Below are 18163 nucleotides of genomic sequence, written 5' to 3'. Positions count from 1 at the left end.
GATGAATCAACAAGGAGGGGGGGGGGGGGAGAGAAAAACGCAACCTTTTGGTTAATGAAGAAACCAGAAGGTAATATGCAATATTCCTCCAGCCAAAACCAGGGCTGCAGCGAGGACTCATTGTGACTCATGCACACTGTTTAAGGCCAGAGATAAAACAGGCAGCTTTCCTGGCCATATAAATACAAAAGTGGATCAGAGAAGAGCATTTGACCAAGCCCGGTTATCTTGCAGAGGATCATGCTTAGCAGATGGATTGAGAGACATGGTTATATACTGCCAGACCTCTAGAGCGGCATTCCAGTATAATAAAATTGTTTGGTACTTCTCACTATTGCTTGTTTTCTTGTCTATTTTTGTAAGCTACTTATGAGATTTTTGTAATTTCACAATTGTAGTGTTGGAAGGGATCCCAAGGGTCATCTAGTTCAACCCCCTGCAATGCAGGAATCTTTTTGCCCAACGTGGGGGCTCAAACCCATGAACCCGAGTCTTATACTCTACTAAAGCACCGCCATAGCGCTTTAGTTTAGCTAAGCAACACTTAAATCTTGCACCAGGCCCTGGGCACAACTGTCACTGTCCTCAGTGTATGGCTGGCCAATGAACATAGAACTTGGTAGTGCTGCCTGCTTGAAGCTACAGAGCAGCAGTGGTTGTGAAGCTAGAATTGCACAGGTGTTGCACAGACCTCATAAGTGGAGGAAGTACCGAGAAGCTGGGTTTTCCTCTTGAAAGTTCCTGGTTCTGCTCAGCACACTGCCCAGGCACCACATGCAGATAATGGCACCTTCTTAAATACAGCCAATATATATGTATATTATCATTTTCAAGGGAGCAGTAGTACTGCTGAGGATGGGCGTCACAATCTTTTGTTACTCATAACAATGGAAGCGGGGATTGCCACATCCAGACTGATTTCTAGAAAAGGAGATGCCGGAGTCTGCCAGGAACTAACTTTGGGCATTTAGAAGGCCTTCCTTCCAAATCTGTGAAGTCCATGAGCACTCGTCATTGGTAAGCTAAATGCACTCTGTAGCTGCCAAAGGCCACTTTCATTTAATGTTACTTTATATATTAAAAAAGAGCAATTGCCTGACATTTAAAGCTGGTAATAGGGGGTGTCATTTTTAAGCACCCCTTCTATCTCACCAATGAACCCAGGGTTGTGGACATGATCAGACAGCATGTGAGTTTTTCAGTTCTATGCCATGTTCTCTCTTTTTACTGCCTGTTCCTTCAAAGTAATAAGCATTCCAAATTACTCTGACATTAAGCTTTGCTCTCACAAATTTGAGATAATCACAGATCTTGAAAGGATTTCAGTGGAGTCTGTTTTTAAGCCCATTTCATGACTGTTAGATGGTAGAAGCTCGCTTGCATTCCAAAGTGACAGAAAATGAAGCAACCTTTGACATTCCAACACACAATAATCAACTACTGAAGATACCCACCCTGTTCCAAAAACCCTCAAGCATGCGCCATTCTACCAAATTTGCAACGTAACACTCAAACTGCCAGTTTGTATAACATTTCCATGCAGTTATTATACTTCTGAAATCAGGAGATTGTAAGAAGATTGTTCTTCCAAGGACTGCCCTTTTCGGTAACAACTCTCAACTTTGATTTAAAAATGCTTGTGGGCAGGTTTTAAATTGCTTTATTGCTGTTTGCAATTCCTATGTGCTAGTATGGTTTTCTGTGCTTTAATCTGTTTTATCGGCAGTTTTTATGGGTTTAGAAAATGCTACGTGAAATACTGAGAAGGGGGATGTGTATGTGAATGGGGGGAGCCTGTCTGGAAGCTGACTTTTGCTGTTCTTTCCGTAGAAGTGGCCCCTTTGAAAGCAGATGGACTCACTGGCACTGCAAACGGCTGTTAAGAAAAACAGCTGACAAAACTATGGGTGCCTCTTTTTTGGATCCTGGCTAGCATCACTTTCCCAAGTATCTTAAAAGTGGTTTAATCCGCCCTTCTCTAACCTGATGTTCTCCAGCTGTGCTGGCTAGGGCTGATGGGAGGTGTAACCCAAAATACCTGGAAGGCACAAGCTTAGGGAATGCTGGTCCAAATGTCCAGGTCCATATGCTCATGTTAATACGCTCTTTGATGACTGAGGAAGCTGAAGTTCAAGACTCAGCTTCCACCACTTGCTTGCATTGAAATTCCAGAATAACATTTTAGAATTTGAGAAGAAAATGAAGTGCTGCATGTTCTCCAAAGTACACACTATGCAGGGCGGAGCCTGCTCTCCACAGAGACTTTACTTACCCACAGAGAAGAACTGTTTAGCAATTGTTGTTTGTGTGATCCACAAATGTTTATTTTTAATGAAAAAATACTGAAAAGTGTGCCACAGTGTCCATAGCTCCTTTTGAATAGTACAAAGATATGTCATTTGAGGAATAAAGTCTTAACACTGTAGAAAATAAATGTGGTTCTTTAAATTATAACCCCCCCCCCAACAAAAACAAAAACGGGGAAAAACAGTAGAAAAGTAACGCTTTTTACACACTGGAGTGAAACAAAACGGTTAGTCAGAGGTAATAATAAATTATAATTACAGTATTTCAAAATATTTGCCTCATGCCTGTTTTAGTTTCTGGATGAGTTGTGTTAGCACACTCCTTTGTGTTTGCCATTCCAAAGGAATTTCAATGGAACCCGGAGCAACAGACTTCAGATTAGAACAATGAATTCCCACTTGCTTCTTATTTACCAATACAAAGGACACAGAGCATGGCTGTTTTAGGTTTGCAGGCATTTTTTTTTCCCTGAAATGAAAATGAATTCTGGAACCAGAGTAATCTTTGCACTTAAAAAAACGAACTCTGTTAAACAGCAGTTATGCTAACCTAGAGAGATGGATGTGATGCTGACGGTGCCACTACAGGCTGTAAGAGTGGGAACTGAGAGTAGCCTTCTGGGAAAGCCTCAATTAGCACAGAAGTGGAAATGTGCCGCGAAGGAGAAATAATCTTGGAAGGAAGGAATCCAGACATGCATTTAAACCTGAAACCTCCATGCCTTAGAAACAGAAGTTGAACTTAGGCTGCTTTGTGCCACTTGTCAAGTTTCACCCTCTCTCCCTATTTCCCTCCCCACCCCCCCCAGGCTACAATCAAACAGGCTCTAAGTGTGACTTGATGCCATCCTCCTCCTCTTCCTCCTCTTGGTCCTGCTTGTACATGAAGGTGAGAAGAAAGAGAGCAATGTCCATGGATGACCAGTAAGCCGTGTGTGATGTGACAGCAGACCAGTACCTGCTCTCCACCAGGCCTTCCCTGAGCTCAAAGTCGATCCTGTGCTCCAGGTCCACTAGGAAGGAAGCAAGAACAAAACCACAAGGATTATTGCCAGAACAACACAGCGCTCCCAGTTCTGTTCTTTGCTTGTGCTTCTTGGCAGCAACTTACTAAGCTATTCCATCACCTCCTGATTAGATACGGATCCCAACATATGGGGGGGGGGCTGTGACAGTAGCACCATTGGAACCAAGAAGTCCATTGGCCAGATCCTACTAAGTGTGACACAGCGAATAGCCAAGGGTAGTTGTGCTGGCACATGTTTCAAGGTTGCACCCTTCGAAGGAGGAAATCAGAAAAAAGCAAGGACTACACAAACTGTTCGTCCCAAGAACAATAAAAACAGGTGAGCCTGGGGAGACTGGAATTTCTAAAGTGCTTGATTTAGGGAGCCTAGGTGTGAGGCACTTTTAGGAACCCCCGATTTGTAGGAATCGAATACACCATCTTTAAGACTGCTGCAGATGCACAAGGACTCCATTGCAAGAGCCCACATGACCCATTTGTTTTCAATGTACACCCTGAGTGACTAGTGGAAAAAGTTTCCCTTCTGAAGAAAAAGGGGAAGCCAAGGCTAGGCTTTCTGCAGACCAACAAAGCTGCTTTTGCTCACTTGTCGGATCTAAGAAGCCAGAGCTGCTGTGTGGGAAGTTCTGAGTTCCGATGGACGCCTGGCTCAAGGCTGGCTTCTTCTCCTCCAGTTCTGACCCTTCTTTTGCTGCCTCAAGTGCCTGGGAAGTGGGAGCACTGGCACGTCCAAATCTTGAGAAGAGCATCCCTCCAAGGCCTTTCCCGATGCTAGCAGCTCCTATATTCAGCACAACACAAGGGGAGTTTCAACTTGGCAGTCACACAGTCACACTCCGGGACAAAAAACATGCCATGATAAACACACCACCTGCCCCAAACCAGAAGCCATGTGTTCCCCCCACCAGTAGCTTCTAGCATAACTTGCCCATGACCTTCATTCAAGATGCTGTGCTTCCTTGCTCCCACCAATAAATTTAAGGACTGTGTGCATGTTTCTACTTCCCACCCCAATGTTTTCATCAGTTTGGGCTGCCTGAATAATTGTCATCTTGTTTAAAAACTATCATGTTGGCTTGTTCATCTGACTCTGCTGCCACCTTGTGGATAGAGTACAAGCTACAATACTGCAGATGTTAATCTTGAAATGACACCGGGTATTCAAAGCATGGGTAGGCAAACTAAGGCCCGGGGGCCGGATGCGGCCCAATCGTCTTCTCAATTCGGCCCGCAGATGGTCTGGGAATCAGCGTGTTTTTACATGAGTAGAATGTGTGCTTTTATTTAAAATGCATCTCTGGGTTATTTGTGGGACTGGCCCCCTGCTGAAAACATTTGCTGACCCCTGATTCAAAGGGTTCACTAATGACAACCTTAGGTCTGGTGACTTCCGTTTCAGTGTATCTGAAGAAGTTTGCATGCACACGAAAGCTCATACCAAGAACAAACTTAGTTGGTCTCTATGGTGCTACTGGAAGGAATTTTTTATTTTATTTTGTTTTGACCTTAAAAATGTAGTGTGTTAAAATTCTGGGCAATCTTTTTTTTTTGGAAAATGTAAAATGTTAACTGGTTTTATATTTACTGCTCTTTGTATTTTTACTGTTGCTATGATAGCTGCTTTTGTTTCTGATCTGTTTTACGGTTCTGTTTTATAGGCAATCTTGGAAATCTAGATTAATAAATGTTTTCATTTTATTTTATTAAAATGTAGAGTGTGATGGCAGCAAGAATGTTAACATTTAGATACACTCTATAATATGATCAAGGAGGAGCTGCTGCTTTCTTGCGGCAGGGAGTCTAGACATTGTGGGGATACATTTCGCACTGCGCTCAACCCACTGCCTCCTGACATAGAGAAAATACCATCTCCCTCCAATTAGCGCCTCCATTGCAATCATGAGCACTATGTGGAATCTCATGGCACAAAAGCTAGACACCACTTGGACAGGGCCTGTGGCATCATTCACCACTTAAGAGACTTTTGCAACTAAGCAGTATATAAGCTGATCAGAAGGTCGGCGGTTCGAATTCCCACTATGGGGTGAGCTCCCGTTGCTCGGTCCCAGCTCCTGCCCACTTAGCAGTTTGAAAGCACACCAATGCAAGGAGATAAATAGGTACCACTCTGGCAGGAAGGTAAACAGCATTTCCGTGCGCTGCTCTGGTTTTGCCAGAAGCGGCTCAGTCATGCTAGCCACATGACCCGGAAGCTGTACGCTGGCTCCCTCAGCCAGTAAAGCGAGATGAGCGCCGCAACCCCAGAGTCGTTTGTGACTGGACCTAACGGTCAGGGGTCCCTTTACCTTTTACGCTGTCAAAATACTAATGGTGAAAAGTGACACCGTTCCCCAATGCTATTTCACAAACTTCAAAAGATTATTACAGAGGGCAAGGATGGGGACTCTGTGGCTTTCCAGTGGTTGCTTGACTACATCTCCCATGATCACTGGCCATGGTGGCTGAGACTTATGGGAGCTGGAGTTTAAGCAACACCAGGAGGGGCCACATGTCCCCCAGCCCTGATTGTAGGGTGAAAATAACCCAGGTTTGGTGGTGGGAATACCTGTCCAGCCATCAAAATGTGCTGGGTGACCTTGGGCAAATCTCTCCAAGATAGATATTCGCTACCCCCATCTTTGGTGCCCCCCCCCATCAGGTCACTGTGTGAGCTTCATAGCTGTGATAATTTTATTCCTTGGAGGGTATGATATGCACACAGGGTTTTCGAGAATAGTTACCCATTATACTTGCTTTGCCTATATTGGTTATGGACTCCCCATAGTGCCGTCGAGCCAGGACAGGTGATGTTGTTGGGCTGGGTAATGTTGGGAGAGAGTCGCTCTCAGTGACTGAGGTAGATTCTTTTGCCGGGTTGAGGAAACTTGGCTTCATGTGCTCATAAGGTAGAGGGTTCGTGGTGTTATACCAGTGGATCTGGACCGGAGAAATGTTGCTATAGTGCTTCAGAATTAAAGGTTCTAGTCTATAGGCCTGTAAATAAGAAGAGACGGGAGGGCTTGAGTGTAAGGCAACAATTCACTTCTCTTATTCCTTCCATTTGCAATCTGAGTACTTAGAAAGGACAATCACTGCTGTCTCAGGGCCCTTTACTTATGACATGGACCCATGGACCTATTCTAAACAATGAATGCTTTATGGGAAAGACTTGTTGCTATTATTTTTCTTTGCATTAAAACTGGGCATTCTAAACTCTCCATCTAATGAGTGACTAAGTAACAAGCAGCATACAATCATTCCAGGCCAAGGAACATTGGAGATCATGTGCTCCTTGCTCCCAGAAGTCTTGCTCAAGTCACTGGAGCATTAAAGATGAAGAAATTGACTGAAGGGAAGGTTTCTGGACAGATGCATTTTTTTTTTCAAATTTCAAGAACAGCTACCCCACATCTGCGAAACCCCAAATAGCTGCTTGTTCAGTGTTTGTTAATGGTACGCGCAGCTGGTTCACACTGCTAAGGGGTTCTATCTGTACAAGGATTTCAACTTGCCTGATGGAATGATCTTCCCTCTCCTTTCCCCCACATGTTCTGGGGTTCTCTCAATCCCCATATAGCAGATGGGGGCATAAAGCAGGGGGAGGGAAGCCCTGTTGCAGAAACAGAAGTCCTTGCTGACAGGGTTCATTACGTGAACTACTCCCAATGTCTCTGAACTGTGTTAAAAGAAAATTTCACGGATATTGAACATTTCGCTACAACTTCCCTCTGACTGAGAAAAAATAAATAGAGACGCTAGAAGTACACTAAACATAGCGTTTCAGGCTGCTCTGGAAGTGTCCTTGCTGCATTCTGTTAAAATTGTACATTCCCTTTTGCAGTGTACATTGTGCGTGTGTTTGTGTAGCCGGTTCTGTAAGTTTCCAGCAGAAGCTGCCCATGTTGACCTTGGCTCCTTTCGGAAGAAAGTCAGGATATAAACCTAATGATAAATAATATACCAATTGCTGGGTGCACTGGGATATTGCCAAGTAATGCACGTGCTGCAAATCACAAGAAAAATTCTGCAGTTTTAATTACAAAATAAAAGGGCATGATGCTCACACAGCCCCTTTAAAAATAAAGGAGGCATAGATTGACTGCTGATCCAGCATCCGATTTGCTGTCAATTGCAGGAAGTGGCCAAGGATTGGGCTTTGAACTCTCCTTGTATTGCATCTTGTCTTGTTCTGCCAGGCCGTGCTACATGCCAAACGTACTTGCGTCAATGGGGACATTTTTGGTGAGCCAATGCCTTGGACAGGTCTTCAGTAGATGCTATTTAGAAATACTCTTGAGCAGGGCCGGCCCAAGACATTTTGCTGCTTGAGGCGGAAAACCCAAATGATGTGCGCTCGTCACTTCCATTGACAAAAATTTGGGGCACACACAATCCACTGTGAAGTATCCTGTGCAATCCCCATCAAAATGAAGGGTAGCTCTACAGCAACAAAAACCCCTTCTTTTTCAAACCCATCCCTGCCGGGATTGTGCTCTGTGGCTCCCACCTGACCTTTCCACTCCAAAATCCACAACCTGAGGGGGCCACCTCACCTTGCCTCATGGTAGGGCCGCCTCTGCTCTTGAGGTGAAAGCTTGTTACTGCACTAACACTCACCACTGGATCTGTTGGATGAAAAATGTTTAGCAACCGGTTACAAATAGTTCTGGGCAGAATGTGATCTTGACTTCCACTGTTTCCTGGTCGGATGCCACGCAAGGCCAAAAACACTGCTAATGGAGATCCCATACAGAAGAAATTTTCAACCTAAGGAGACATTTCATTTGATATTAACAGGCAGAGAAAAAGGCAGCTTTCTAGCATATACTGGGTTGGGTTGTTTTTTTTGTTTTGCAAGGGTTGGGGGTGTAGAGCTATCTCGTCGCTTCATAGTACATTACAAATTGGGGGAAATCACAGTGTGTAATAATTACTAGTCTTTTTACATCTTTTGATAGCTATAGGAAGGCCACATGGGCTACTTGCAAAAATACCTCAAAACCGCTGTCTAAGCAAATTCCAATGAAAGAGGTGTCCCATGGGAGGCTGGGAGACAAAGATCAACCTTTAGAGCACAGATGGGGAAGTCTTTTCTATAACAGGATGCTTCCCCCAAACCTAACTGCTACACCAAGGAAGAGGCTGCAGGCAGAAGGTTTTAGTGCATTCATTTCCATAGCAGAAATGCAGCTGGTGACAAATGGATGGGAAATCGGAAGAAGCTTGTAACTACTACTTAACTATCTTTAAAAATAATGCTCTGCATTATTAAGTTTCTTTTTTAAAAAATCACACAAGAGCATCAGGCAATCAGAAAAGAAAGTTCCATAAAAATATCCAACATGTGTACATGCTGCATATCAACTTACTACATACCTTACACGAAATCAGGCTGTGCTTAACTATTATTAACTCAACGCATGAGCCTTTCCTAACCCTCGTATCAGAGACCCACCTTGCTGGGGATGTCAGGGGTTCAATCTGAAAGCTCTTATGTGCCACTGAGTCACAGACCCTCCGGACATCTTAACAGCAGAGGCCCCAAATCTCCTCAACAGTCAAACCCTTCATATTTGACAACCTTGGTCCCAAGCAAACTTATGCATTACACATTATTACTTGACCTTACAGAAAAATCGAACTAGATTAAAAACTCCGCTCAATATCAGAGATGTGGCTTGTGTTCAAGACAATCTAATGAAGCTGAGCTTGTATATGCATTAACTGATCAATGTTTTGTAGATACAGACTTCCCGTTATCTTTGTGCTGTTGCTGTTGGCTTTGATGCCGATTTCAATGGATTTGTAGTTATTTTAGATAAATAAAAATGTATGAACATTATAGGCTGGGCTGCATTTCAAGGGAGAGCAACACTAAGAAACTGAATGTGAACGAATTCTCGCTGGAGTGTTGGTATCCTCCTTCTGGACTGCCTTCCCAGAATGGGCTTGGAAGTCACAGTGGGGTGCAGAATCCAGTCCTTTCTGGTGAGATGCAATCAGCTGGTGGCGCTGGAGGGCTTTTGCGCTACCCTCCTGACTACTGCAAAGTCCTGTTCTCTCCCTCATGCTTTCTAACATCTACATTAAGCCACTAGGGGAAAGTGTAATTAATATGCTGATAACACACAGTTCTGCATCTTTGTTTCCACCTCTTAATCCCATGGAGGTTGTGGAACGCCTGAACAGAAGCCTTGAGGAGTGATGAGAGCCAGCAAACTGAAACATAATCCAGAGAAGATGGAAGTGCTGTAGTAAAGAAGCAGACTGCTCTGGGTAGAGATGTTATAAGTGGTTCTGGGTAGTGTTGCACTCTCTTAAAAAGGCAAAGTTTGTAGTTTTGAGGGTCCTCTTGGACTTGGCAATATCTGTGGAAGTGACAGTGCCTGGCAGTGGGTCTTATCAGTCTATGTTTGGAAGCTTCAACTAGTGCAAAATGGAGCAGACCAGATGCTGGTGGGAATGAAGCACAGACCACACTGCATCAATTCTACACCAGCTATACTGGCTGCCTATTCACTTAAAGATCCAATTCAGTGCTGGCATTGACCTTTGAAGCTCTAAAAAAATTGGGACCAGTTACTTCAAGGACTACCTATACTTCTTATGAAGCTGCCTGAGCATTTAGATCATGCATGATTAAGATAGCATTTAGATAATGCATGATTAAGATAGTGGACCACACAAGAGAAAGGGCTTTTTTTGTTGGTGAGGTTATGAAGTCTATGGAACTCCCTCCCTCAAGAGATATGACCAGTTTGCCTTTAGTGTTGGTTAACCTTTTTTGCTTCATGTGCTTTCAGTGCCTGAGTTAGGGTTTTTTACTGGCTGCTTTGAAATGTTTTTACTGCTGTACTATTTTAACTGCAGTTCTGAAGTTGTTGTTTTTTTAAATTATCACTACATATTTATATTTTGAGTGACAGCTTAGAAATCTATTAAATAAATAGCAATAAATAAAGGTGGAACCTGAAAAACATTTCTTGCTAAATGTGAGCCATTAGCAGAACGGCACATTTCTTACTTATTTGTACCTTGAATTTTAAGGCAGGTGTCTTAGATATGGTGGATTTTTTCAGTCCATGCAACCTCTCTTCTATCTCCCTCAATCTAGGAAAAAATACAGACATTTTGAGTTCTTTTGATTAGAAACAATTAATTGGCCCTAGACCTGGGGGAATAAGGCAGTATATAAAGTCAATAAATAAGTAAATAAACAATTAAATAAAGTACCATGTAAATTAGTGTAATTTACCAAAACAAATATTCTGGAGACTAATTTTGTAAGACTAAAAATGTGAGTTTTAATGTCATACTACTACAAATGTTCCACCCATGCAAGCACACCAGCTTAACAGTCCCTTCCCAAACTCCCCAGGACCATTTCAGTGGGGGGGGGGGGAAGCAAGCCCCATTTCTCAGGACTTCTGTGGACAGAGCTCCTTAGGTGAATCCTGCCCTAAGACATAATTGCACTCTCTCAGCATAGGGGAAAGAAGGAGTTTAAGCCAGGGGTAGGCAACCTAAGGCCCGGGGGTCGGATTTGACCCAATCGCCTTCTCAATCCGGCCCGTGGACGGTCCAGGAATCAGCATGTTTTTACATGAGTAGAATGTGTCCTTTTATTTAAAATGCACCTCTGGGTTATTTGTGGGGCATAGGAATTTGTTCATTTCTTTTTTCAAAATATAGTCCGGCCCACCACATGGTCTGAGGGACGGTGGACCGGCCCACGGCTGAAAAGGGTCGCTGACCCCTGGTTTAAGCCCTACAACCTGACTATCCCAATGGCAGCCTTGGTGCTTAAAAATCTCCAGCACCATGTTTGGCCCTTTCTTTGGCTCAAGAACCATTTCAAGTACCATATGCGTGACTGGCTGGTCACAGTGCCCTTTGTGTGTGCAAGTATCTCTCAATGAGACCCAAGGGCTGAAAAATAAGGGTGGAAATGTCTTCCAGAGCCAGTCAACTTCTAGTTGCATTCTGGTGGCATAGCTGAGGGAGGAGCTGGATGGTGGCGCAAAGCAATTCATTTGTTAAGTGACCCTGGGCTCACTCAGTCAATTTCAATACACCAAGACCTGCTCAATACTAGAAAGGAAACTCCTTTACCGCCGCTTGGTCAAATAAAACTCTTCTAGCATATGTTGCTCCTCGTAGCTCATCCAGGTGTCCTCGAGGTCATCATACTCCTTTTCAAGTAACTGTTCATAGAGTATAACTGGATTCCATCCTGTCATGATGTCGTATGTGATTACGCATCCTAAGGAATGTGACACAATTGATACTTTGCCGCCCTTTTCTATGAACTCTGGATTCCGCGTACAGAAAAGTGTGTACAAACGATTCAGCTCCTGTTGAAGGCCTTTTACCAGCTGTTATAGAGAGTTAGGGAATGGGGAGAGAAAGCACATTTCTTATATTCTCCATGTTGCTATGCATTTAGCATCTGGATTTCTGCTTAATCTTACTTGCATTTCTTTAGGCAATGGCTTTATCAGTTTGCATGAAATGACTCACTGACAGCAGCCAGCTGAGACTTCAAGACCAGAAATAGCCTGGTTTTCAGATATTGCTGTTAGGGTGAAGGGTGGATAACAGTTCAACACTTAAAAATCAAACCAAGAAAACTGATCAAACGCTTGCAAGGTATGCTTTAAGTGCAAACTCCTTAACAGGATTAAGCACACAGCTAGGATGCTCTTATTTATTATTTCTGTTCTTGAACAACACACTAATTCAATAAAATAGTTTTAAGAACATTCCCAAATTATTAATTAATTAAAATTTTATATTGCCCTATACCCACACGTCTCAGGGCAGTTCACAGGATAAAATTACAATATTAAAATACTAAAGACATAATCAAAACAAAAACAAAAACAACCTGATAACCCCCAACACATTTTAAAAGGGCACTGGATGGCAATCAATCCAAGGCCTGGTTAAATGACATGTGCTTCATTACATCTGCTAAGAGAGGTCCCACATGCTGAGGCCATCAGACTGCAGCAGAGATTATAAACAGGGCCACTTCATTGGCTCAGCTGAGAGACCAGCAACACCTAGCTTCTCCTTGCCATGTACTTTCATTCCAGTTGGTTGATATGAAGGACTTTGTAACAAAAATCTAGTGCCCGAGTTTACATATCTTTTTCTCATTCCAAATCCTTTCCTTCTGTACGGATTCAACTTTGGTTGGCAAAAGAAATACAGTATGCAATGTGAAAAACCAAAGTACATTGGTGAAACACATGCGTATTTTTGAACTAATGGAGCGGAACTGCCTTACACCAGCAATTCTGCTTCTCCGGTAAAATAAAAGCCTCTAACATGCTGCACCAACATTTGTGTATTTCAATTTCTCAAGCAGGAGAGAAGCCCCTGAGACCAGATTATAAAGCTGTAATTCAAGCTGATGAGCTGCCAGGGATTGTTTCTAAAGGCTAAAGGAGAAGGCACCTGACCTAGTTGGAGAGATCATTTGCCAATGTTTCATCAATCATCTTTACTAGCTTGCCCAATATCCTGTAGCTAACAAACCTTCTAATGATAAATGTGAGCCAGAGTTCACTACAAGATTATATGTGAAAATCTAGGTGTACAGTACAGTAAAAAAAGAAAAATGTTTTCAAGCCTTGGCTAAGATTTGGTGATCCATGTAGGTTGGCCCTTGAATAGTATAATTTGTAAAGTAAATGTGACGTGTCATAAAAGTTAACACTGGGAATGCAAAATTTTATTACAAAAAATAAAATAAAATAAAATAGCTAGCCCAGTACTTGCTATTAGCTGCTTCCTGCTGCAAACAGACATGAAGCCCCCTAATTCCAATTGTGATTGCGGTGGGGACAAAGGAAGCTTTTAAGTTCTGAATATTTTTGAGAAAAGGCAGAAAGTTTAAAAGTTCTTATCTGACAAGATGTTTTAAAAAATCCATTAATATTGAGTACTGGGCTACATGGAGCTCTAGTCTGATTCTTTATGGCAGAGTGGTCAACCACTTTTCTCTGATGAGCCTGATTTTGATCTTCATCCACCTAGCTGTCAATCACCCAGCATCAGGTAGATCTGATCCCTGCCAAAAGCAGTGGCACTTATATTCAGCACCAAATTTAAACAGTGTGAAATGCAAACCCCACCACCAATGAACAACCAGGCACACCCAACTGTTCTTTAAGTGGACGCAGCTTGGCTTGTCCCACACCTTTACTTGAGTGACAGGTGTGCATGGCCTGTAAAAAAAATGGCTGCAAGGGCCCATTCGTCCCATGGCCAGAAGGTTCTCCACCCCTAAAAGGTAAAGGTAAAGGGACCCTGACAGTTAAGTCCAGTTGCATATGACTCTGGGGTTGTAGCACTCATTTTGCTTTACAGGCCGAGGGAACTGGCGTTTGTCTGCAGACAGTTTTTCCGGATCATGTGGCCAACATGACTAAGCCACTTCTGGCGAACCAGAGCAGAGCATGGAAACGCCATTTACCTTCCCGCTGGAGCGGTACCTATTTATCTACTTGCACTTTTTGGCATGCTTTCGAACTGCTAGGGACCAAGCAACGGGAGCTCACTCCATCGCAGGGATTCAAACCACTGACCTTCTGAATGGCAAGCCCAAGAGGCTCCGTGGTTTAGACCACAGCGCCACCCACGTCTCACCCCTACTTTATGGCAATTCTTACATAATATGCATTTGGATACCTTTGTGCACAGCACACACAAAGTTCCATACAAGAAAGAAATTGTTAAAGTTCTTGAGGTGGCAGGGTATCCATGCTGTGCACATGTGTGAAATACAAAGTCTGTTAAGCAGAATTTCAGGAAGTCTGATGGTTTGGCAGCAGCAGCATCTGGCTGAATTAGCCTTTGTTTCAGCCCACTGAGCACTTTGCTATGCGGCTCTTCCAACCAAATTCCTTTCCTCCTGCTATGAAGACACTGGACGGTTTTAAATCCTGCTTGTGAACTCTCCAGCTGGAGCAAGCACCTCTCTACCACTCAGCACGTACCTCAAGTCTGGTATGGTACTGGAGGAAGCAGAGCGCAAAAACGGGCAGGGAGCAGCTTATCCCCTCACCAAGGATATTTACAGCAGCTGCAGAGGGCAAGCTGATGGCGGCGGCAGCAGCCTCTCACAACAAGAGCCCCCTTTCTGCAATACATCTCCTTGCAGAAAAGAATTGCTTCTTAGCTGAATAAACTCTATGACCTCACAAGCTGCAAGTTGTGTCTTGGCCCACTTCCTCCCCTGCTTGCTAGATTAAGCAGCATTTTAAAATACCTAAGCATCAGCAGAACAGCTGTTATGCCTGTTCTGAAAGTGCTCTGAGCTTTGAAAAAATGCAACTGGGGTTTCCTTAGAATGGCCTGGAGACATGATGCTGTTGCACCACAAAAGGTATACAGGTTTCAGTCTGGTCTGGGCCTGGAGGGGAACTGGGTAAGAGCCCCACAGAAACCACTCGGCTTCCTGAAGAAGGGAGGGAAAGCTAAAGAAGTACAACTTTGCCATACCCATTATTTGTCCATACCTGAAACCAAACACTTAAAAATCACATACATACCTCATCGCGGTAGAGGGGACTTGTGTAGTACATTATGTCCATCGCACTGCTGTTAAGCATGTCCCTCAAGCCACGGACTTTATCAGGAGTAATAGAGTCAACAGTGTCTAAAAGAAAGAAAGAGACCCAAGTGTTTGATTGAGGCATAATAAAAAGCTTGGAGTGGGTCTAAAATCAACAATGCAGCACCATATGAGCACAAAGTCCTAGGAACATTCAAATCTCTACTTAAAGGAATCCAGCAAGGGTTGAGATTACAAAATCAAGGAAATAAAGCACATGGTCTATTTACAGAACGGTGGGTTTTCAAATTGTGCTTCCAGGGGTGCCCAAGAGATTATCAGGAGAGTTCCTTCGTGGGAAGTTCAGTAAGGACGGACCAATTTCCCTTGGAGACAGCTGCCCAATTTCCCTTTCTAATAATCACCTACAGGGAGTGGCAAGGTTTTTGGGGTGACTGATAACAGCTAATAGCTCTAGGCAATACCTTCCATGAAAAACTATAAAATGCCAGGGCAGAATTTTCCTTGGCAGAATACATTGAAAGGGTACCCTGAGGGTATAGAGTTTACAAACCATTGCTAGAAAAAAAACTAAAAAGTGTTAACTTTCCAAATGTCACCAATAGTACTTCTGGCAGAACAAAGTAAAAAGTACCTCCGTCAAGTGCAAGCTTAGATCTCCATTCAACTGGCAGGAACTCAACATGTGTTGCAAGGTTGCTAAAATATTTGTCTTCTATTTTCCTTGCAGTGTCCCGCATCCTAAAAATGAGATGGAAAGCACATATAACATTGAGAGGGGGGAAATAATCCCCACTCTGAGCAATTTGTTATCACCAGCAAACTTGGATGCTTCACTGCTCATCCCTAACTCTAGTTCCTTCAAGTGAGTGAAAGAGCACATGTTTTAATACAGGTCCTTGGGTGACCCACTTCCCATCACTGGGAGAACTGTCCATTTATTGCTATAGGCAACTCCCCATTTATGCACGTTCAACTACACATGCATTGCTGCAACCCTGGAAGTGGCACAAAAGGGGCAAAAACAGCCCTAAAAGAGAATGAAAAAGGCAAAAATGGTGCAAAAACAGCCTTCTAAGAATCCCATGAGCCTTTGCAAGTGCAATCCCAGGAGCTCTTGAACCAAACTCTGAGGTCTTTGGAGAGTTGGGAGTTTGAGCAAGGAGGTTTGGAGAGAGCAATTGTGCAGGCTTTGCCAATGGTGTTCCCAATATATGCCATTTCGCGTAGTGCTTCAGAACATAACCCCTGAGTAAATGGGGAGTTGCTTGTACAGTACTCAGTTCCTTGTTCCTTAAGCAGCTGCTGGCCCATAAAAGGTACTCCTCTTTTATGTTAAGCTGCTAAGCTTACTTACGAGTCTTTGGAGGGACTTTTAATCAAAGCTTTCTAAAGCCTAAGTACACAATGTAAAGAGGACCACCTCTATCCACATGCTTTTGGACACTCTCCCAAAGTGGCCTGAAATAGGCTTAGGTAACGTGCTTCATCAAAAAATACCTGGAGTTGAAATGTTACTGCATTCTCAATCAAAACAAAACAAAACAAAACCTATCAACTACTGTGGCTTTGAGGAGACACTGACAGGTCTGGTTTGTGAGGGTTTTCTGAGGACAAAATACTGGTCTCTGTGTGTGCAATATAGAAAACACATGCTGTAGCTGAGATTCCTGCATTGCAGGGGGTTGGACTAGATGACCATTGGGTCCCTTCCAATTCTAAGATTCTATGATTCTGTGTCAAAAAGATATAGTATTCGGGGCTCCTTGGTCTCTCCTTTGACCAGAATTCTTTCTCTGCTAAATGCAGTACATCAAAGTAACATTTGGAAATGTTTGCCCAAAAGACTCACAGCCTAATGATTAGGAAGTAAGATGACATCAGGAACATGCACAATTAAAAACAGCACCCTTTGTGAAAAGGGGAAAACAATGCCCACAATCCAATGCTGTGCACTTTCAACAGAGTGAAATGAAACACTCACATGGCTGTGTTTTTAATAATCCTTCCTTGGTCCATTTTCTGACCAATGCCATGTACAACAAATACAATATGAGTTGTTGGTGATGGCTTGTCTTCTAACGTAGCCTCTTCAACATAACCTCTATGCAGCCTGGTCCCGCTGCTTGAAGCTGCAAAAGAGCAAGAAACAAGATTTAATTCAGTCTCATAAAGTTCCTTTCACCTGGTTGCCTGTGTCAAGTAAAAGTACTCTCCAAGTGATCAAGCAAAGATCTTGCATTAACTGGCGTTTTCTCTTCCCCGGCCCACTTATAGACTGACACAAAGCAAATGACATGTATTACACACGCAGGAAAACAGCCTGGTAAATTGCCCAGACTTATTTGCAATATGGGTCCTTTACATGCACTTGAAAAACAGATATTTGTATATAGTGCAAGGCCAACTAGCACGGCCTCCTATTACTAGTGAACCAACTCTTCTTCAGACTCATTTTCCAATTTCATCATCTGTCTGCAGCCACCAAGCCTAAGCTGCAAATGGCAGTCATGCATCTTCTAGACAGCAGCTTCGTAAACTGCTTATTGAGAGTTCGTGATGCACCTCAAAGTGAGTCAGTGTGTGCTTTTTTTTTTTTTTTTGGCCACCCACCGTTTAGAGCACATTAATACAAATATAATTTAATTTCTGGGCCCAGTTCTCCAATCTGTTAAGGGGAGATCTGAAGACTCGCAGAGTTAACATGGGGCTGGCAGTGTCCTGTGGGCTGTTTCTGCCCTGAAAGAAAGGCACACACAACAAACACTGGGTGTTTTCCCCCTTTTATTCTGAAGCAACTTGCAAGCCACAACCACACAAACACACACACACACACACACACACAGAGAGAGAGAGAGAGAGAGAGAGAAGCAGGGAAGGAGAATCACGAGCAAGGAAGCAAGCAACTCGGAAGGGGAAGGGGAAGAGGAGAGAGCGCGCGTGCAAGCGAAGCCCTGCAGGGCAGACTGAGCTAAAGAAACATGAGGCTAAAGAAGCCTCTCTTGCCATGATGCCATAGCTCAAAATGAAGCATCAGCTGGGCACACCAACAGAGGGTGGAGGAAGTCAGGGAGACACAATCATCTTCCCCAGCAGTATAGTTTTAACAAGGGGCCGGCTGCCGCTTACAGAAAACGAAGTGTGAAGTGTCGGCTAGGTTAATAAAAAACCCCAATGCTTTTTGCCTGATAGCTGCTGCTTCACAAAAACAAATGCACCACACACCCCACCAACAGAAGGGGGGGG

The 18163-nt window shown here is 43.5% G+C and overlaps 1 protein-coding gene across 4 annotated transcripts in view; it reads right to left on the bottom strand.

Annotated features, from left to right (window-relative positions):
* Positions 1-3106: 3106 nt before the first annotated feature.
* The window catches only part of DDHD1 (DDHD domain containing 1), a 34391-nt gene continuing 19334 nt past the window's right edge, over positions 3107-18163 (bottom strand). For 2 of the 4 annotated variants that reach the window (XM_033162562.1, XM_033162651.1), the window contains 9 exons: positions 16902-17049; positions 15552-15658; positions 14895-15001; positions 11446-11708; positions 10368-10443; positions 7951-8100; positions 6075-6327; positions 3920-4114; positions 3107-3319 (listed from right to left, as the gene is read on the bottom strand). In XM_033162562.1, coding sequence (XP_033018453.1) covers positions 3123-3319; positions 3920-4114; positions 6075-6327; positions 7951-8100; positions 10368-10443; positions 11446-11708; positions 14895-15001; positions 15552-15658; positions 16902-17049 — 1496 coding nt within the window. In that variant the 3' untranslated portion in view covers positions 3107-3122. The remainder of the gene's footprint in view (positions 3320-3919; positions 4115-6074; positions 6328-7950; positions 8101-10367; positions 10444-11445; positions 11709-14894; positions 15002-15551; positions 15659-16901; positions 17050-18163) is intronic. The other 2 variants (XR_004427465.1, XM_033162732.1) reach the window with 2 other exon arrangements.

Source organism: Lacerta agilis, chromosome 1 (genome assembly GCF_009819535.1).
Source record: "Lacerta agilis isolate rLacAgi1 chromosome 1, rLacAgi1.pri, whole genome shotgun sequence".
Taxonomy (NCBI): Eukaryota; Metazoa; Chordata; class Lepidosauria; order Squamata; family Lacertidae; genus Lacerta; species Lacerta agilis.
Note: the sequence above shows the minus strand (reverse complement) of the source record. Positions and strands in the feature narration are given on the sequence as shown.